The following is a 20,210-nucleotide window of genomic DNA, read 5'->3' as shown; positions in this document are numbered from 1 at the left end:
ATAGATATAAGTTGGTCTGTAACCAAGTCACAAAGGAGATTAGGCAGGCAAAGGCAGACTACGAAAAATCCTTGGCAAAGGATGCAAAGAAAAACAGAAAAGAGTTCTTTACATACTTGAACTCGAGAAGGAAAGGGATGAATCAGATTGGTCCACTGGATATTGATGGTTCAACAGTTGAGGATCCTGCTCAGGTGGCTAACAATCTAAACGAGTATTTTGCATCTACATTCACGCATGAGGAGTTATTCAGGAAGGAGAATGATGTAGGTAAAGTAAACATTGGCAGTGAGCTGGATGATTTTGTAATAACTGAGAGGAAAGTGGAGGAGAGATTGTTGAGGATAAACATAAAAAAGGCACCTGGGGTGGATGGGATCTATCCAGTTATATTAAAGGAGGCAGCAAAGGAAGTATGCAAACCCCTAGCCATAATTATGAGAGCTTCTTTGGACTCAGGGGAGGTACCCATAGACTGGAGATGTGCAAATGTAACCCCAATTCACAAAGGAGGATCAAAGGCTGACACAAGTAATTATAGACCTGTTAGTTTAACTTCTGTTCCAGGTAAATTAATGGAGGCACTGGTTAAAGAAGCACTGCAGGATCATCTAGACAAGAATTCAGTTATAGCTCAGACGCAGCATGGTTTTGTTAAGGGCAGGTCTTGCCTGACCAATTTGATTGGATACTATGATGTAGTCACAAAAGAACTTGATGCAGGAAATAACTTTGATATTATATATTTGGATCTTAGAAAGGCTTTTGATACTGTTGCACATGGAAGACTGCTGCACAAATTGGAGCAGTGTGGCATTGGAGGCAAATTGCTGCTATGGATAAGGGGATGGTTGAGTGGCAGAAGACAGAGAGTGGTAATCAATGGACACTGCTCAACGTGGACTAATGTTATTAGTGGAGTTCCTCAAGGTTCAGTGTTGGGTCCGTTGTTGTTTTCGGTGTTTATGAATGATATTGATGATGGGATATCAAGTTTAATGTCCACGTTTGCAGATGATACAAAGGTTGGCAGGGTCGTCAAGGACACTACTGACGCTATGCTGCTGCAACAGGATCTGCAAAGGTTGAACAGATGGGCTGAGAGGTGGCAAATGAAGTTTAACATTGACAAATGTAAAGTACTGCATATGGGAAACAGTAACCCCAGAGCAACGTATCAACTCTGCGGTACCACACTGACAGTGGTGGAGAATGAAAAGGACCTGGGGGTAATTGTGCAGGGAGATATGAAGTTCTCTGAGCAGTGCAGACGAGCTGCAAGAGTAGCTCATGGTGTCTTGTCAATGATATACAGGAATTTTTCTGGCAGGGATAAGGAGGTGATTATTCCCTTGTATAAGGCAATGGTTAGGCCACATCTTGAGTACTGTATACAGGTCTGGAGGCCTCATTTCAAGAAGGATGTAGAGCTGCTGGAACGGGTACAGAGAAGGGCAACAAGATTAGTAAATGGAACAAAGGGTTGCTCTTACGAAGAAAGGCTTAAGTTTTGCAAATTACAGAGTCTGGAGACTAGGCACCGGCGAGGTGATCTGATAGAGGTGTATAAGGCCTTGAATGGTTTGAGCATGCTCAATGCCAATGGGATTCTTCATCTTTCTCAGAATAATCACCTCAGAGGGCATAAATTCAAATTGAGGAAAAACGGATGTCGGATAGATGTGCGGAAATTTGCCTTTGGCCAGCGGGTGGTTGGTTGGTGGAACCGACTTCCATCACTTGTTGTTGAAGTTGATAGCCTAAACAAATTTAAAGCTCAACTGGACAGGTATTTCGAACGAACGGAGGGGTGAAATGGGAGAGGGTTTTTTTTTTTTTTGGGCTGATGCTGAATAAGCTTGCTTTCTTGCATCGTATGCCTCTACTAATGCTAATGCTAATACTAACTCTGTGGTACTACACTGACAGTGGTAGAGAATGAAAGGGACTTGGGGGTGGTTGCGCAGGCAGATATGAAGTTCTCTGAGCAGTGCAGACGGGCTGCAAGAGTAGTATTGTCAATGATATACAGGAATTTTTCCAGCAGGAATAAGGTGGTGATTATTCCCTTGTATAAGGCAATGGTCAGGCCACACCTAGAGTACTGTATACAGGTCTGGAGGCCTCATTTCAAGAAGGATGTAGAGCTGCTGGAACGAGTACAGAGAAGGGCAACAAGATTAGTGAATGGAACAAAGGGGTGCTCTTACGAAGAAAGGCTTAAGTTTTGCAAATTACAGTGTCTGGAGACTAGGCACCAGCGAGGTGATCTGATAGAGGTGTATAAAGCCTTGAATGGTTTGAGCATGCTCAATGCTGATGGGATACTTCCTCTAGCTCAGAATAATCACCTGAGAGGGCATAAATTCAAATTGAGGAAAGACAGATGTAGGATAGACGTGCGCAAATTTGCCTTTAGCCAGCGGGTGGTTGGTTGGTGGAACAGACTTCTATCCCTAGTAGTGGAGGTTGATAGCCTAAATAAGTTTAAGGCTCAGCTGGACAGGTATTTTGAACCAACAGAGGGGTGAAGTGGAAGTGGGTTTTTTTTTTTTTTTTTTTTTGGCTGATTCTGCATAAGCTTGCTTTCTTGCATCAAATGCCTCTACTAATGCTAATGCTAATCCTTAGCCATAATTATGAGAGCTTTTTTGGACTCAGGTCCCCATAGACAGGAGATGTGCAAATGTATCTTCAATTCACAAAGGGGAAGGGATCAAAGGGTGACACGAGTAATTAAAGCCCTGTTAGTTTAACTTCTGTTCTGGGGAAATTAATTGAGTCACTGGTTAAAGACGTAATACAGGGCCATCTAAGACAAGACTGCAGTTATAGTTCAGACACAGCATGGGTTTGTTAAGGGAAATTCATGTCTGAACGATTTGGCTGGATACTATGATGTGGTCACAAAGGAACTGGATGCAAAAAATAATTTTGATATCATATACTTGCAGGATTTCAGGAAAGCTTTAATACTGTTGCACATGGAAGACTGCTGTAAAAATTGGAGCAGTATGGCATAAAGGGTAAGTTGCTGCAATGGATAAAGGGCTGGTTGAGTGGGAGACAACCGAGAGTGTTAATCAATGGACAATGCTCTACGACTAATATTATTAGTGGATTCCCCCAGGGTTTGGTACTGGGCCCATTGTTGTTTTGGTATTTATCAATTATATCGATGAAGGTATATCAGGCTTAATGTCCAGGTTTGCAGATGATACAAAGGTTGGCAGGGTTGTTAATGACAGTAAAGACAGTATGCTACTAGAACAGGATCTAGAAAAGTTAGACAGACGGGCAGTACAGAGAAGGGCAACAAGATTGGTGAGAGGAACAAAGGTGGTGCTCTTACCAAGAGAGAGAGAGACTCAAGTTCTGCAAGTTGCAGAATCTGGAGATTAGGCACCTGTGAGGTGAGCTGATTCAGGTTTATAAGGCCTTGAATGGTTTGAGCAAGTTGAATGCTGAAGTGATTCTTCCAATTGCTCAGATTAAGAACCTGAGGGGGGCCTAGATTCAAATTGAGGAAATGTAGTTGTTTGTTTGTTATTTGGTTTTTAGGAGCATTAGCAACTAAGGCCATATTGCTCCAGGATATGCGGTGGTCATTCCCCGACCTTTTCGCATGCTCCGTATTTAGTGGTGACGGGCTCGAACCCCGGTCTAATCTAGAAGCGTGTGCTACGCATGACTGCTCCTTCCCACCTGGCTACGGAAGCGCCTGAAAGGTAGTTGTAGAGTAGAGTAGATGTGCGGAAGTTTGCCTGTAGTAGTAGTAGTGGCACGTGATGTAAGAAAGCAAGTGTATGAGCTTATGCAGCATCAGCCAAAAAAAAAAAATCACACCATTCCCTCCAAATGCCTGTCCAGTTCCTCCTTAAATTTATTCAACCTATCAACTTCCACAATGACAGATGGAAGTTTGTTCCAGCAATTAACCACCCGCTGGCTAAAGGCAAATTTCCGCACATCTATTCTACATCTGTACTTTCTTAATTTGAATTTATGCCCCCTTAGGTTTGTAATCTGAACAAGTGGAAGGATCCCATCAGAATTCAGCATGCTCAACACATTCAAGGCCTTATACACCTCAATCAGATCACCGCGCAGGTGCCTAGTCTCCAGCCACTGCAATTTGCAGAACTTAAGCCTCTCTTGGTAAGAGGATCCCTTCATTCCCTTCACCAATCTTGTTGCCCTTCTCTGTACACGCTCAAGAAAATCTACATCCTTCCTAAAATGAGGTCTCCAGACCTGTACGCAGTACTCAAGGCGTGGCCTGACCATTGCCTTATACAGAGGGACAATCACCTCCTTCTCCCTGCTAGCAAAATTCGTATATATCATTGACAAAACCCCATGACCTGCCCTGGCAGCCTGTCTGCATTGCTCAGAAAACTTCATATCTGACTGCACAATTACTCCCAAGTCTTTTTCAGTACCACACAGTTGGTACGTTTTTCTGGGGTTACTTCTTCCCATATGCAGTACTTTGCATTTGTCAAGGTTAAACTTCAGTTGACACTTCTTAGCCCATCTGCCCAAATTATCTAGATCCTGTTGCAGTAGCACACTGCCATTACTGTCATTAACAACCCTGCCAATCTTTGTATCATCTGCAAACTTCGACATTTAGCCTGATATATCTTCATCAATATCATTGATAAATATACAAAACAACAGTGGACCTAACACCGAACCCTGTGGGACTCCACTAATAACATTAGTCCACGATGAGCAGCACCCATTGATTATCACCCTCTGTCTTCTCCCACTTAACCATCCTTTTATCCATTGTAGCAACTTACCCTTAATACCATTCTGCTCCAATTTGTACAAGTCTTTCATGCGCAACAGTGTCAAAAGCTTTCCTGAAATCCAAATATATGATATCAAAATTATTTTTTGCATCCAGTTCTTTTGTAACCACATCATAAAATCCTATCAAATTTGTAAGACAAGTCTTTCCCTTAACAAACCCATGCCGTGTGTGAATTATTGCTGCAGTCTTGTCTAGATGATCCTGCAATGCATCTTTAACCAGTGACTCCATTATTTTACCCGGAACAGAAGTTAAACTAACTGGTCTGTAATTATTCGTGTCACCCTTCGATCCCCCTTTGTGAATTGGGGATACATTTGCACATCTCCAGTCCGTGGGAACCTCCCCTGAGTCCAAGGATGCTCTCATAATTATGGCTAAGGGTTTGCTTAGTTGCTTTGCCACCTCCTTTAATATAACTGGATAGATCCCATCCACTCCAGGTGCTTTTCTTATGTTTAACTTAAACAATTTCTCCTCCACTTTGCTCTCAGTTATTACCAAATCATTAAGTATCCTGCTACAATTTGATAACCTTCTGCCATTTTCAAACCTTAATAATTCCTCATGAGTGAATGTAGATGCAAAACACTCATTCAGTTTGTTTGCTATCTGAGCAGGATCATGAACAGTTGAACCATTGATGTCAAGTGGACCAATCAGATTCATCCCCTTCCTCTTAGAGTTTATATAAGAAAAGAAATCCTTGCTGTTTTTCTTAGCATATTTTGCCAAGGATTTCTCGTAATCTGCCTTCGCCTGCCGAACCTCCTTTGTGACCTGATTACAGACTAGCTTATATCTGCCATAGGCTTCTGAGTCGCTTGATAATTTATATGCATCCTATGCATTTTTTCTTCTCTGTTACGAGTCTCATTAGTTCATTAGATAACCATTTAGGCTTAAACCTTGAACAATATTTCTTAATAGGTATGAAACTTTTAGTAGTTTCCACAATTAATTCCTTGAATGCTTCCCACTTAGAATTTACTGTTGGTAATATCGTCAGTTGATCCCACTGTACAGAATTTAAAAACTGTCAGAGACCACTGTACTCACCTTTACGGAAGCAAAAACCCTTTCCTTTACCCCTGACGGTAATTAAATCTTTAAGTAAATCCCACATCAGTACACTGTGATCACTGCCATCTAGTGGTTCCTTTATCTGCAAATTCTTAATACACGAATGATCACTGCTTATAACCAGATCAAGAGTATTACTTTCTCTGGTTGCCTCTCGAACATGCTGCTGCAGAAAACAATCATCCAATAAATCCACAAAAGTCTGACTAGTGCGTGAGTGACTAACCCACAAGTTCCAGTCAATATCTAGGAAGTTAAAATCCCCCATTATAAGACATTCTGATTTACTAGCCTACTCTATTTCTCTGTACAATTGTTCATTGTACTCATTCAAGTCATTAGGCCTATAACACACTCCTACTCTTATTTTTGCTTTCGCAGTGCTTATGTCACACCAAACTGACTCAACAGTGCACTGTTCATCTATATCAACTGGATGCACTTCTTTTGATTTTATGTTTTTCTTAATTAACAGCATAACACCTCCTCCCTTTCTATCCTGTCTATCCTTTCTGTACACATTGTACTCCCCAAATTCCAGTTCAGCATTCCTTATATCTGTGTGACACCACGTCTCTGCTCTCCCAACAATATCCGCCTTTGACGTCTTGACCAACACTTCAAATTCATCAAATTTATTTACTATACTTCTAGCATTGGTATACATGCAAGCATACATGCTCCTATTCCTAGTTACCCTAACAGATCCCATATATCCACCTATTTCAGGATGACTGCCATCCGTCCCTGAAACCCCCAACACCCCTAGCTCCAGGTCGCTACTTATTCTAATAGAAGTTGTGCAAGAATCACCTTCACCTCTGCCTACGGCTACTGTTAAACTATTAGTCCTTGTATCCCCCGAAGCTATCAGTTTTCCGACCCACCTAACACTGCCTTGATAGCATCAGCGAATATTCTTGGACCCTTTCTATTTAAGTGTATCCCATCCCTGTAGAAGCAGTCTCTCTTGTTAACCAGTACAGTCCAGGCTGAAAAAAATTCTACCCCTTGAGCCTTGCACAATCTTTCCAGGGCTGAATTGATCGACAAGGCTCTCATCATATACACCCTTCTATCGTGTCTGGGCAGAATTGCAGACACTTTCAAATTCAACCCTAATTCTCGGGTTTTGTTCAACAGTGAATTGTACTTGTGTAATTCTGCCGGTCTCCTACTCTTAATATCATTTGTGCCAACGTGTACAACTATATCACCTTTTGTGCCCTTAAAAGATGATATCCACTCTACAACGTCATCAACCTTTGCCCCTGGCAGACATACCCTGGTGCTGTTCCACCTATCTTTTTTACAAAGCATGTTTCCCTGACAATAGAGTCACGAACAACTACTAGTTCTTGTGGGACCAGCGCATTCTGCCTTAGGGATTGCCACTGTGTTGCGTGATGACCAAGTGCATGCTCTGGCATTGATGTGGGCAGCTGAGAGCCTAATGGCCCCTCAATTTAGATTTTTCGAGGGCATCCACCCTGTCCCTCAAACTCTCATATAGGCCCATAACAACGCTGAGTTGTTGCCTGATTTCCTTATACTCCTTACAGCACGCACACACAAAGACATCCCCCATGGCAATATCATGTTCCCTTCCAGAGAGTTCGGCAAAAACATTTCACAATTTGCATATTTTTTTAGGCTGTGATGCGTTGGAGATCGCCCTCCTCAGTTCTCCCCGAGTCACAGCACTCCTGCCTCTTTGTACCCATTGCTTTGCTGCTCTAGTTTGGGACATGATACTTTAAATTAATAAAATCAAAATTAAATTAATTAAATGTCAATACTACGCTATCTAATAGAAACAGTGAAGCATATTATTCTATATAATTATACGATAGAGCTACCTAGCTACCTCAATTAAAAATTTTGAATTCCCTACCACTATATACAAAAACAATGGCTGCAAGATTCAAACGAAATAACGGTTTTACGTATATTAAATATTACGTATATCTACAAAAACTGTGTATCTAAATTAAAATAAAAATAACCAGTGTAACTATAACTATAAGACTACGTATTAAGTACAATATAAAATAACAATTATGTAAATAAAAAGGCAAACACTTATCATTTTTTCGGAGCCTGTAACTCACAGCTGTAGCCATCGGGTAGTTGATTGTTGAGCAGATCTCCATCTTTTGTTGTGGAAGTTAATAGTTTAAATAAAGTTAAGTCTGAATTAAACAAACATTTGGAGTGACCTGATGGGTGAAATGAGGTTTTTTTTTTTTTTTTTTAAGCTGATGCTGTATAAGTTTGCTTTCTTGCATCATATGCCTGAACTAATGCTAAAATTCAAATGGAGGAAAGACATTTGTATAATAGTATGCGGAAATTTGTCATTAGCCAGTGGGTGGTTGACTGCTGGAACAAACTTCCATCTATTGCTGTAGGAGTTAACAGTTTAAATAAATAAATTCACAGCAGAACTGGACAAAAATTTGGAATGAATGGATGGGTGAAATGGAAGTTTTTTTTCTTTTTGGCTGATGCTATATAAGCTTGGCTTTCATGCATCATATGCCTCTACTAATGCTAAAGTTAGTTCTGGGTTTTTTACAGTGGAACCAAATGTTAATTTTTAACAAATACTAAATGTTCAAGGTAGTTATTCTGGAATCTACTAATCTTTTCATATCAACAAAAAGGTATTGTTCAAGGTTACACCAAAATATATGCCAAAAGAACTGAGAACTTTAGTGACAAAAAAAGAAAGGTGCATGAGATCATTATAAATTATCAGAGGATCCAGAATCCTAGAGTAAATATAAATTAGTCTATAATAAAGTTACTCAGGGGATTAGGCATACTAAGGCAGTTATGAGTAGTGCTTAGCTAAGAGAACAATGAATAGTGGTAAGGAGTTATTTTCTTACACTAGCAGTAAAAGGAAAGGAATCAACCATATGGGTCCACCTTAATATCTAATGGTAATAGCATCGATGATCCTGAATCGGTTACTGATAAGCTAAATAAATATTTTGTATCCACATGCAAGGAAGTTACAAACTCAATGATAACAGCCTGAGCTAATAATAATTGGGAGTCAAATGATGTTATGATAACTGAAGAGAGACCAGAATCAAATGCCCAAATATTTGGGAATAAGCATAGATGGGGCTCCTCCCTCTTCAGATTAATGAAAATTTACTTGAAAGGAATGAATTGATAAGTGAAGTGATAATAATGTCACTAGTGTTCTTGGGCCCTGGTTGTAGACTCCTGGTTGGGTTGGTTTGTAAAAGATACAACCTTCCAGAAACAAGGAATAACAATTCTGAAAGATCATAATGCTTAAAAATGCTAACAGTCCTTAAATGCTTAAAAATGCTAACAGTGTTTAAATGCTTAATAATGCTTAAAAAAGAAGACTGAATTAAGAGATTACATAGAAAATAAATATTAATTTTATTACTGCATTTTTTTTCACAATCAATCCACAAACTTACCAATTACCTTTTCACACACACACGAGAGAGAGACAGAGAGAGAGAGAGAGAGAGAGAGAGAGAGAGAGAGAGAGAGAGAGAAGTAATTTAATAGTTTATGCAATAAGCAATATGAGAACAATAAGAAGTAATTTAATAGTGCTTAACAATAAAAATAAAACATACTTCTACAAATAAACCATGTATGTATGCGCCTTCCCTTGGAGCAACTGTAAATTCTTCCTTAGTTTTTTTTGTGACATCATACTGGAAAATAACTTTGTCAATAGGTATTCCACTTTTTCGTGCACATGTCTGTAGTACTGCTGTCAGAAAAGCCTGGGGACAAAAGAAGCCAGGTAGCCAAACAGAAGCTGGGAGGGCAAAGGTCAGATACCCAGATTTCTAGATCTGAAATTAAAAAAAAACTAACACAAATTTTCTCTCATCAGTTAATTATATTAAACAGGGCAATGATATTCAAGAACAAAACATTGAACCTCTTAATTTTCATCAGATTTAATTTTAATTTTCTTCAGGAAAGTTCTTTCTAGAGCCAGTTGTGTTCCTGGGGTTGAGCCCATACTCTTCCACTTTATGCTTATTAACTTTATGCTTATTTCATTCACACCTATTTGAATGAAATAAGTATAAAGTTTCCTAAGTATACACACTAATAGTAGAAATATTGCTTCCTATAAGCAATGTTTTACTCATTGCACTCAGTGGCTTCTTTATTAACTGAATACTCCAATCAGTAATTTTATTGACTGGTTTCATGTTTTCACTGTTTTTAAGTAATATTTATGTTATAACAATTATTAATAGATGTCATGCATTTATTTGAAACTTCTGAAAAACAAGCAAAAAATCTATTTCTTTAATTGAAAAATGCAGGGTATCCTCCACTGGTTGTTGGTTAATATTTTAACATGCTCACATGGAAGGTTGTCACAGAATGTGAATTAGCTCCAACAGCAAGAGAAACCAGTTTGATTGATTTAAAATGTAAGGCAAATCTATTTTCACAAGTTATATTTGTCATTGGAAAGCAGAGCCAACTGCAGGATGCAATCTTGCCTGCCTATCTGTTTGTGACGTTCTGACAATTCTTCCTTACCTTTACCATGAAAATTTGTATCAGAATGACAATATTCCATGTCATAAAGCACATCAGTAGAACAATTGTTTGGACAGAATAGTGTGATCTGGATCCATTTGAATAACTTTGCGGTGTTTTGGAACAATAATTGTGTGACATAACAAAGCATCCTAGTTCAAGCAGAGAATCAGGCACTGCCTTATGGGAGGAATGAAGCAAGATTCCAGTCTCCACATATCAAAAACTTTTTTAAATGTTTTCCAGAGAATTACTGATGTCATTAAAGCACATTGGAATCAAACTATATATTTAAAATTTCTTAAATTTTAAATATACAGTATTTGTAAATTTTTAATCAGATATTTTTTGATTATGTTTAAATAAGTTTGGAGATTTGTTAAAGGAACACAACAGTCAGTCAACTGTTCCATAGCTAACAGTGGTATCTCTTTATTATCACTGGCTGCTTCCATGTGTGCTGCAGTAAACCTAGGCCTGCTGAAACGACAATGTTTTTTCTTCCTAGACTCTGGTGATCGTGAATACTGTCTAAATGTTGTTCACACTTACATCTGCTTCATTCTCATCAAAATGACACCTGAATTTCTCCTCATATAAAGAATTTTAAGATTCCTTCTCATTTCCAACTAATTTTTTACCACCTTTTTTTGGCTGAAGATCAACCAATATTTACAGTATATCATGTTACCTTATTTGGGAACATTTTCCTACTTTCCATTCTTTTGTACATGTTCCAGGAGGATGCTGTCATCCCTTTTCTTATTTATACACTGCCTGTGGGATCCTGTTGCTTGACTGCTGGCTAACTGCAAGTAAGTTCTCATATTTTAGACAGTTCTTTGATGGAGAGTTTCCACTTATCACAAGGAAATTTTCCAGTAATGGCCCAAGGAGATATTCCAAATAGATAATACACAGTTAAAGGTGTCCTCTTGTACTGTTGGTAAGCCGAAACTGCCTGCCTTCTGGTAAAAACTGAAAAATGTGATGCCACAACAGGATTAATCAACTTAATTTCCCAGTACTTGCTCACTGGAGAGAGAGAGAGAGAGAGAGAGAGAGAGAGAGAGAGAGAGAGAGAGAGAGAGAGAGAGAGAGAGAGAGAGAGAGAGAGAGAGGCAGTTTTGAATTGCAAGCAGCAGAAAGGTGACATTATTATACAATCAGCACTAATGACATCTGCAGACTTACTTAACAAGTATGAGGCATTACTGAAAAAAGTCATAAGTTAAGATTAAATTTGAAAGTGTCTGCAATTCTGACCAGATACGATAGGAGGGAGTATATGATGAGAGCCTTGTCAATCAATTCGGAACTGGAGAGACTGTGCAAGGCTGATGGGGTAGTTTTCTCAGCGGGGTCTGTACTTGTTCACAGGAGAGACTGCTTCTACAGGGATGGGATACACTTAAAGAGAAAGGGTGCAAGAATATTTGCCAATGCTATTGAGATGGCATTAGGTGGGTTGGAAAACTGCTAGCTTGGGGGATACACAGACTAATAGATTAGTCTGTGTATCCCCAGGCAGAGGTAAAAGTGAATCTTGCACTGCTTCTACTGAAATGAGCAGCAGCCTGAAACATATATGTTTGAAACATTATGAAACAAATAAATACATGGGCTGTATTAAAGCAATATTGTCTCAACCGACAACTAATAAAATAAAATAAAAACCAAACGTTTATTGAAACAAAAATATATAATTAAAAATTAAAAAGGTATAATTAAAAATTAAAAAGATATAATTAAAAATTAGACTGTTATAAATAAAACTAAAACAAATTAATTAAAAACATTAAAATAAAAATTGGATTAAAAACATAAAATCAAGCAAACAGGACAAGTAGCTTACGAGGTGAAGAGATCCTCTTTGTCAACTTACTGAAGCCTATGACAGCAGGTCAATTAAAATACATAAAGCTAGCCATGAGCATGTGTACTGATATCCAGATGCAGACCATGTTTGGCAAAGAAAAGAAAAAATGAGGGAGGGACAGGAATAACAGAATAGGGCATTAACTGCCAGACTCAGCATTGTTGCTGAGATGTATATTAGGCAAGTTATTAGGCTGCCACCTCTCATCACGTTGTAAAATCATGGCCACCATAATAGAATATATGTGGGTTACAGTATTACAATTGATGGTGGAACGAGTCGCAGCTATATGGAGGACCTCTAACCATGAGAGATGGCAAGAATTATTAGCCTGATCATTTTATTATTTCAATGGGCTGTGTTAGCATAACTAAGACTAAGAACAGGTGCATGTATATTTGCATGCACTCCAATGCTGGGCATATTGGTGTACATGCAAAATTTTATGAATTTGAACTGCTAGTAAAGACATCAGATGCAACTGCTATTGGGATTTCACAGATGTGGTGTCACTCAAATATAAGGGATGCAGAATACAATATATACAGAAAGGGCAGGGTGGGACTATGCTGTTAGTTAAGAAGCAAATGTACTTGTATTAGAACTATCCAAGAGCTATCTTATTAGCATTAGTTGAGGCATATGATACAAGAAAGCAAGCTTATACAGCATAAGCCAAGAGAAAAAAAAAAAAAAACCTTCCCATTTTACCCATCCGGTCACTTGAAATGTTTGTCTAGTTCAGCCTTAAATTTAATTAAGCTATCAACTTCCACAACAACAGATGGTAGTCTGTTCCAGCAATCAACTACCCACAAGCTAAAGGCAAACTTCTGCACATCTATTCTACAACTGCCTTTCCTCAATTTGAATCTATGCTCACTCAGGTTCTTAATCTGAGCAAGCGGAAGTATCCCATCAGCGTTGAGCCTGCTGAAACCATTCAACGCCTTATATACCTCGATCAGGTCACATTGCAGGTGCCTAGTCTCCAGATGCTGCAATTTGCAGAACTTGAGTCTTTCTTGGTAACGAATGGGCCTGGAGTACTGGGGTCCATAGTTCACAAATACATATATAGTTATAGTTATTACCCAGTTTATTAACAAAACAAATTATAATAAAATATAAGATATCTTATTATATTTTATTATAATTTGTTTTGTTAATAAACTGGGTAATAACTATAACTATATATGTATTTGAGTCTTTCTTCATAAGAGCACCCCTTTGTTCCTCTCACCAATCTTGTTACCCTTCTCTGTACTCATTCTAGCAACTCTACATCCTTCCTAAATGAGGCCTCAAGGCCTGTATACAGTACTCAAGGTGTGGCCTGACCATTGCCTTACACGAAGGGATAATCACCTCTTTGTCTCTGCTAGCAAAATTCCTATATATATCATTGGCAAAACTCCAAGACCTGCACTGCTCAGAGAACTTCATATCTGACTGCACAATTACTCCCAGGTCTTTTTCATTCTCTGCCCCCCTGAGTGTAGTACCACACAGTTGGTATATTTCTCTTGGGTTACTGCTACCCATATGGAGTACTTTGCATTTGTCAATGTTAAACCTCAGCCCATCTGCCTAACTTTTCTAGATCCTGTTGCAGTAGCATACTGTCATTAACAACTCTGCCAACCTTTGTATCATCTGCAAACTTGGACAATAAGCCTGATATACCTTCATTGATATCATTGATAAATACACAAAACAATGGGCCCAGCACCGACCCTGGGGGACTCCGCTAATAACATTAGTCCACGTAGAGCAGTGTCCATTTATTACTACTCTCTGCCATCTCCCACTCAACCATCCCTTTATCCATTGCAGCAACTTGCCTTAATGCCATACCACTCCAATTTGTACAGCAGTCTTCCATGTGCAACAGTATCAAAAGCTTTACTGAAATCCAAGTATATGATATCAAAATGATTTTTTGCATCCTTTGTGATCACATCATAGTATCCAATCAAATTGGCCAGACAAGACTTCCCCTTAACAAACCCATGTTGTGTCTGAACTATTACCGCAGTCTTGTCTAGGTGATCCTGTATCACCTCTTTAACCAGTGACTCCATTATTTTCCCTGGAACAGAAGTTAAACTAATAAGTCTATAATTATTTGTGTCATCCTTTAAACCCCCTTTGTGAATTGGGGATACATTTGCACATCTCCAGTCGATGGGGACCTCCCCTGACTCTAAGGATGTTCTCATAATTATGGCTAAGAGTTTGCTTACTTCCCTTGCTGCCCTCCTTCATTATAACTGGATAGATTTCTTCTGCCCTAGGTGCCTTTTTTATGTTTAACTTCAACAATTTCTTCTCCACTTTGCTCTCAGTTATTACGAAATCACTTAGCTCCCTGTTAGAGTTTGATAAACTTCTGGCATTCCCCTCCTTGAATAACTCCTCATGTGTGAATGCAGATGCAAAATACTCATTCAGTTTATTAGTTTCTTGAGCAGGATCATCAATAGTCAAACCATCTATGTTAAGTGGACCAATCTGATTCATCCCCTTCCTTCTAGAGTTTACATAAGTAAAGAACTCTTTGCTGTTTTTGCGTCCTTTGCCAAAAATTTCTCGTAATCTGCCTTCGCCTGCCTAACCTCCTTTGTGACTTGATTACTGACTAGCTTATATCTTCAGCAGGCTTCTGTGTTGCCTGATAATTTATATGCATCCCATGTATTTTTCTTCTCTGCCACAAGCCTCATTAATTCATCCGACATCCATTTAGGCCTGAACCTTGAACAGTATTTCTTAGTTGGTATGAAAAGACTAGTATTCTCCAAGATTAAGTCCCTAAGGCTTCCCATTTAGAATTCAGCATTGGTAACATCATCAGTTGATCCCACTGTATGGATTTAAAAACTGTCTGAGATCACTGTAATCACCTTTATGAAAACAAAACCCTTCTCTTTACTCTTTATCTTCCCTTTATCTGCTCATGTATATTATGTCCATAAATTGCATGTATTCTCTGGTCAATTTGCCTGTTTTTCTGGGGGGAAACCCATGTTTTTGGGGCCCTTGCTATCCACGTCTGAGACTGATTAAATTCAGCCACAGAGTAAAAAAAAGCTTATAAAAGTTTTCTGCATAATTGATGGGATTCTTACCTGGGTCTTCTGCACTGCTGTAGGGAAAACGCTGATTGTAACCACTGTGCTACCCATGCAGAGAGTAAAATTTGTTCAGAAAGAACATACAAAGTGGGAGGTTATGCTCTTATTTAAGAAGCACATAAAATCTAAGGCAGTATATCCAGTTGGCATGGGTGGCCAGTGCAATGTTAATCAGTTTGATTTGACATAAGCATTGGAAAACAGAATCTCATAGGAGTGTGTTATGGCCCTAATAACTATTACCAATATAACAAACAACTGCAGAGATGAATAAGGGAGTGGACCAATAAATGAGAATGTCATATAATGGGGAATTTTAACTTTCAGATATTAACTGGAACATGTTGAATGGTCACTCAAACAACAGCAAGACTTTTGTGGATTTATCAGATGATTTTTGTACACCAACATGTTAGAGAGACAACAAGAGAAAGCAATACTCTTGATCTGATTATCAGCAGTGACTCTTATTGCATTAAGTCATTAAGACAGTAAATGCACTGGGTTTGGGAAAATCTTAAGACAATCCAGCAGATGAATTGAACAGGTACTTTGCATGCTGATAACAGGCTATGTGAGTGAGACTGAGTTATATGAAAATTTTTCTAAAACTTTTGAGCATAAAGGCTTAAAAGTTTTAGAAAAAATTGTGTGTATGCCGAGCACACCTAGCAGAAGTTAAGTGAAGCTTCTTTAGATAAACATTTATCTTCACTGAGAATCATGTATTGACCATATGAATGCTGCAGGTGACGAACCTGCATGAATGGGAGCCTAGGAGATATGAGGCGTACCGTTACCAAATCTAGTTTCAGCAAGTGCTGTGGCATCAGATGATATTTAAAACCATTTGACTTCAATAGAGATGGAATTACTTTGTTCTTGAGAGCCACGACAGCTGTTACAGGCTGACATTTGACTTACATCCTCATTTGGAAATGCTGTTTGATGAAGAGCATGATCTCGAGCTACTAAAATCTTCACGTCGTTCTTTAACCAAAGCCAATCATACCCAGAACAGACTGAACTGAAATCATTATCCAGGAATGTACATTTAAACTATGTGTGGATGCTTTGATGTTTCTTCTTAAAATCCTGTTTTTGCTCCATTTGTGTATTACATGTTGAACGATTTGATGGAGTACTTCTGGCAGTTGGTTTTGGCTTCTTCGCTTTTCATTTACAACTAATGACATTAAGAGTAGGAGACCGGCGGAATTACTTAACAAGTACAGGTCACTGTTGAAAAAAAAGCCGTGAATTAGGGTTGAATTTGAAAGTGTCTGCAATTCTGCCCAGACACGATAGGAGGGAGTATATGATGAGAGCCCTGTCGATCAATTCGGCCCTGGAAAGATTATGCAAGGCTCAAGGGGTAGAATTTTTTTCAGCCTGGTCTGTACTTGTTAACAGGAGAGACTGCTTCTACAGGGATGGGATACACTTAAATAGAAAGGGCGCAAGAATGTTTGCTGATGCTATCGAGGCAGTGTTAGGTGATATATAGGAATTTTTCTAGCAGGGATAGGGAGGTGATTATTCCCTTGTATAAGGAAATGGTCAGGCCACACCTAGAGTACTGTATACAGGTCTGGAGGCCTCATTTCAAGAAGGATGTAGGGATGCTGGAACGAGTACAGAGAAGGGCAACAAGATTGGTGAATGGAACAAAGGGGTACTCTTAAGAAGAAAGGCTTAAGTTTTGCAAATTACAGTGTCTGGAGACTAGGCACCAGTGAGGTGATCTGATTGAGGTGTATAAAGCCTTGAATGGTTTGAGCATGCTCAATGCTGATGGGATTCTTCCTCTTGCTCAGAAAAATCACCTGAGAGGGCATAAGTTCAAATTGAGGAAAGACAGATGTAGGATAGACGTGAGGAAATTTGCCTTTAGCCAGCGGGTGGTTGGTTGGTGGAACAGACTTCCATCCCTTGTTGTGGAAGTTGATAGCCTAAATAAGTTTAAGGCTCAGCTGGACAGGTATTTCGAATGAACAGAGGGGTGAAGTGGAAGTGGTTATTTTTTATTTTTCTTTCTTTTATTATTTTATTTTTTATTTTTATTTTTATTTTTTATTTTTTTTTGGCTGATGCTGCATAAGCTTGCTTTCTTGCATCAAATGCCTCTACTAATGCTAATGCTAAATGCTAATGCTAACTGAGCTTCGAGGACTCTTCATTGTTTTCATTTGCGGTATCAACTTCCATGACTACTTCTTCCAAATTCACTCTAACATTTCTGGGAAGATATAAGGCTCTGAAGATGTGGATGGACCTTATCTGGCTTTGTTCAACTCCATCACATGCTGTAATTTCTTCTGCTGTCGAAAAAGCTTAGATCTCTTCTTTGTCTCAATGGAGGTGGTTCGGTGGTTGCATTGCACATATGTGTGCTCTATAAGTCTTACAATGCTCATTATTAGACTTTGAAATGCTGAATTATAAATTTTTTTATTGAATACGGTGGAGAACAACGAAAGAAATAGCATGACGCAATCAGTAGGGGTACTGATTGGGTCATGCATTGCTCATGCCTAGTACGGAGTGGTACAATGGTGGGGTGATGAATCATTTTGCGTTGCATTGCGATTTTTTTTCACTTCATGGACACATTGCACATGTACGTGAACTATACCCCTTACAATGCTCACGACAGTGGACCCCTGCTTTACGATTGGTTCACTGTATGATCAAATCACTTTACAATGGACACTCCATAACAAAATACCATTCACTATATGATATGTAGTAAGCAGCGGTCATTGTGATTACGTTTACGAATTGAATTTTAATTCTGTTAACAGCAATTCTAATAAACAAAAATAGGAGGAATATTATTCACAGGCTATAAAAGTAAGGGTATAAAGCACAGATTTATATTTTATTACCTTACCTACCAATTAACAAAATTAAATGATACGTGAAAATTGGAAGAATATTTTCCAGAGGTTAACAAAAGAAAAAAAATAAAAGAAGGCAACACCAGGTATTTCCAGGTGGTCACCCTCCCAATTTGTCAATCCACAAAAGTAAGTTACTGTTATCTGAAAATTGCCTGGAGCTGCCTAAAGAAGTTTCACTTCAAAACTTTTGAGAATAAAGGCAAGTAAGGCTCTTGGAGCTGATAGCATATATTGAGGGAGGCCACCAGGGAGTGTATTGAATCACTGAAGTTAATTACAAGGGCATCTTTGGACTCAGGAGAGAATCCTTCGGACTGGAGAAGTGCCAATGTATCACCAATCCATAAAGGCAGTTCTAAGAGTGAAGTTGATAACTAAAGACCAGTTAGTCTGACTTAAGTGGTAGGGAAAAGCTTAGATGCAATGATTAACAATGCAATCTATGGACATTTAATTAGATATGGAATTCTGAAGGATACCCAACATAGCTTTGTTAAGGGAAAAATCATGTTTAATTAACTTAGCACACTATTTTGACACAGTTACTCATGAGCTGGATTTAGGGAACAATTTCAACATAGTTTATTTGGATTTTAGCAAAGCATTTGATTTGGTCCCTCATGAGAGGTTACTGTATAAGCTTGAACAGGTTGGGATTACTACTAAGATTCTAAGATGGATTGATGGGTGGCTGCAGGGCAGAAGACAGAGGGTTGTGATTAATTGATATTCTTCAGAATGGTGTAAAGTTAGAAGTGGGGGTTCCTCAAAGATCAGTTCTTAGACCAGTGTTGTATCTTATTTTCATAAACAACATCAACTTGAACAGGCTGCAAGAATGGCCAGAAAAAAGGCAACTATGTTTTAATTCAGTAAAATGCAAATCTTACATTTGGGGAATAATAGCCCCAAAATAAATTAAATGCTTGGTGGGGTTGAATTAAAAACAGTAGAGAAGAAAGGGATTTGGGAATTATAATACAGGCAGATATTTTCAGAAGTTATTATAATATATTATAATACAGTCAGAAGTTTTCTGAGCAGTATAAACAGGCAGCCAGAAAAGTCCATGGTCTTACCAATGATTTATCAAACATTATCCTGTAGAGATATGGAGGTTATAGTCCCACTGTAACTGCAATTGTAAGACCACATTTGGAATACTGTGTTCCAGTATGGAGACCTCATCTGAAACAAGGACAGGATGTATGCATATCCTGTCGGCTGTTAAATGTAATTTTATATTTTATACTACAGATCACAATGCATTCTACCAATGAATAAATCAGTGCCAATGAATGTGTAAATTACTGAAACAAAATAAATTTTATCTGCCATCAGAGCTCTTCTTAGTTTCAGGTAAGTATGCAGAAAGTTATACAAGCATTTGTGGTTGGCAGCTGCAATATATCAATCACTTGCAAGCATTCCAGTTCGCAAGGTAAAATTTAGAAACTGTATCTGCTAATTTTTACCAATATCAAAATACTGGTAAAAGTTAACTTCACATAAGGCTTTAATTTGTATTCCTCTGCAGAGAAATAAAATCACCCTGGGCACTGGCTTCTCTTCATTTCAAAAAACAAATATTTAATATTTATAAAAGGCTGATTAGTCATACTCAGGATTCAAAATAGAAAATTTTACAAAACAGATTGCTCACAGAATATATGCATAGAAGGCAATTCATGAGTATACATGGCATTAAAGACACACACACACACACACACACACACACTTGGATGCACACTAGTTTGATCGGTAACAGGCAATTGGAGATTTTGTCGATCAATTCGGCCCTGGAAAGATTGTGCAAGGCT

The 20,210-nt window shown here is 38.5% G+C and overlaps 1 protein-coding gene across 1 annotated transcript in view; it reads right to left on the bottom strand.

Moving 5' to 3' along the window:
- The window catches only part of LOC150089496 (dynein beta chain, ciliary-like), a 1,205,440-nt gene that overhangs the window by 24,614 nt on the left and 1,160,616 nt on the right, over positions 1-20,210 (bottom strand). The window contains 2 exon segments of the mRNA XM_090390004.1: positions 9,538-9,738; positions 9,740-9,762. Coding sequence (XP_090246130.1) covers positions 9,538-9,738; positions 9,740-9,762 — 224 coding nt within the window.

This window comes from Mastigoproctus giganteus, chromosome 2, assembly GCF_048544385.1.
Source record: "Mastigoproctus giganteus isolate SK-2022 chromosome 2, ASM4854438v1, whole genome shotgun sequence".
Lineage (NCBI taxonomy): Eukaryota > Metazoa > Arthropoda > Arachnida > Uropygi > Thelyphonidae > Mastigoproctus > Mastigoproctus giganteus.
The sequence above is the reverse complement of the archived record's forward strand: the minus strand, read 5'-3'. Positions and strand labels throughout refer to the sequence as shown.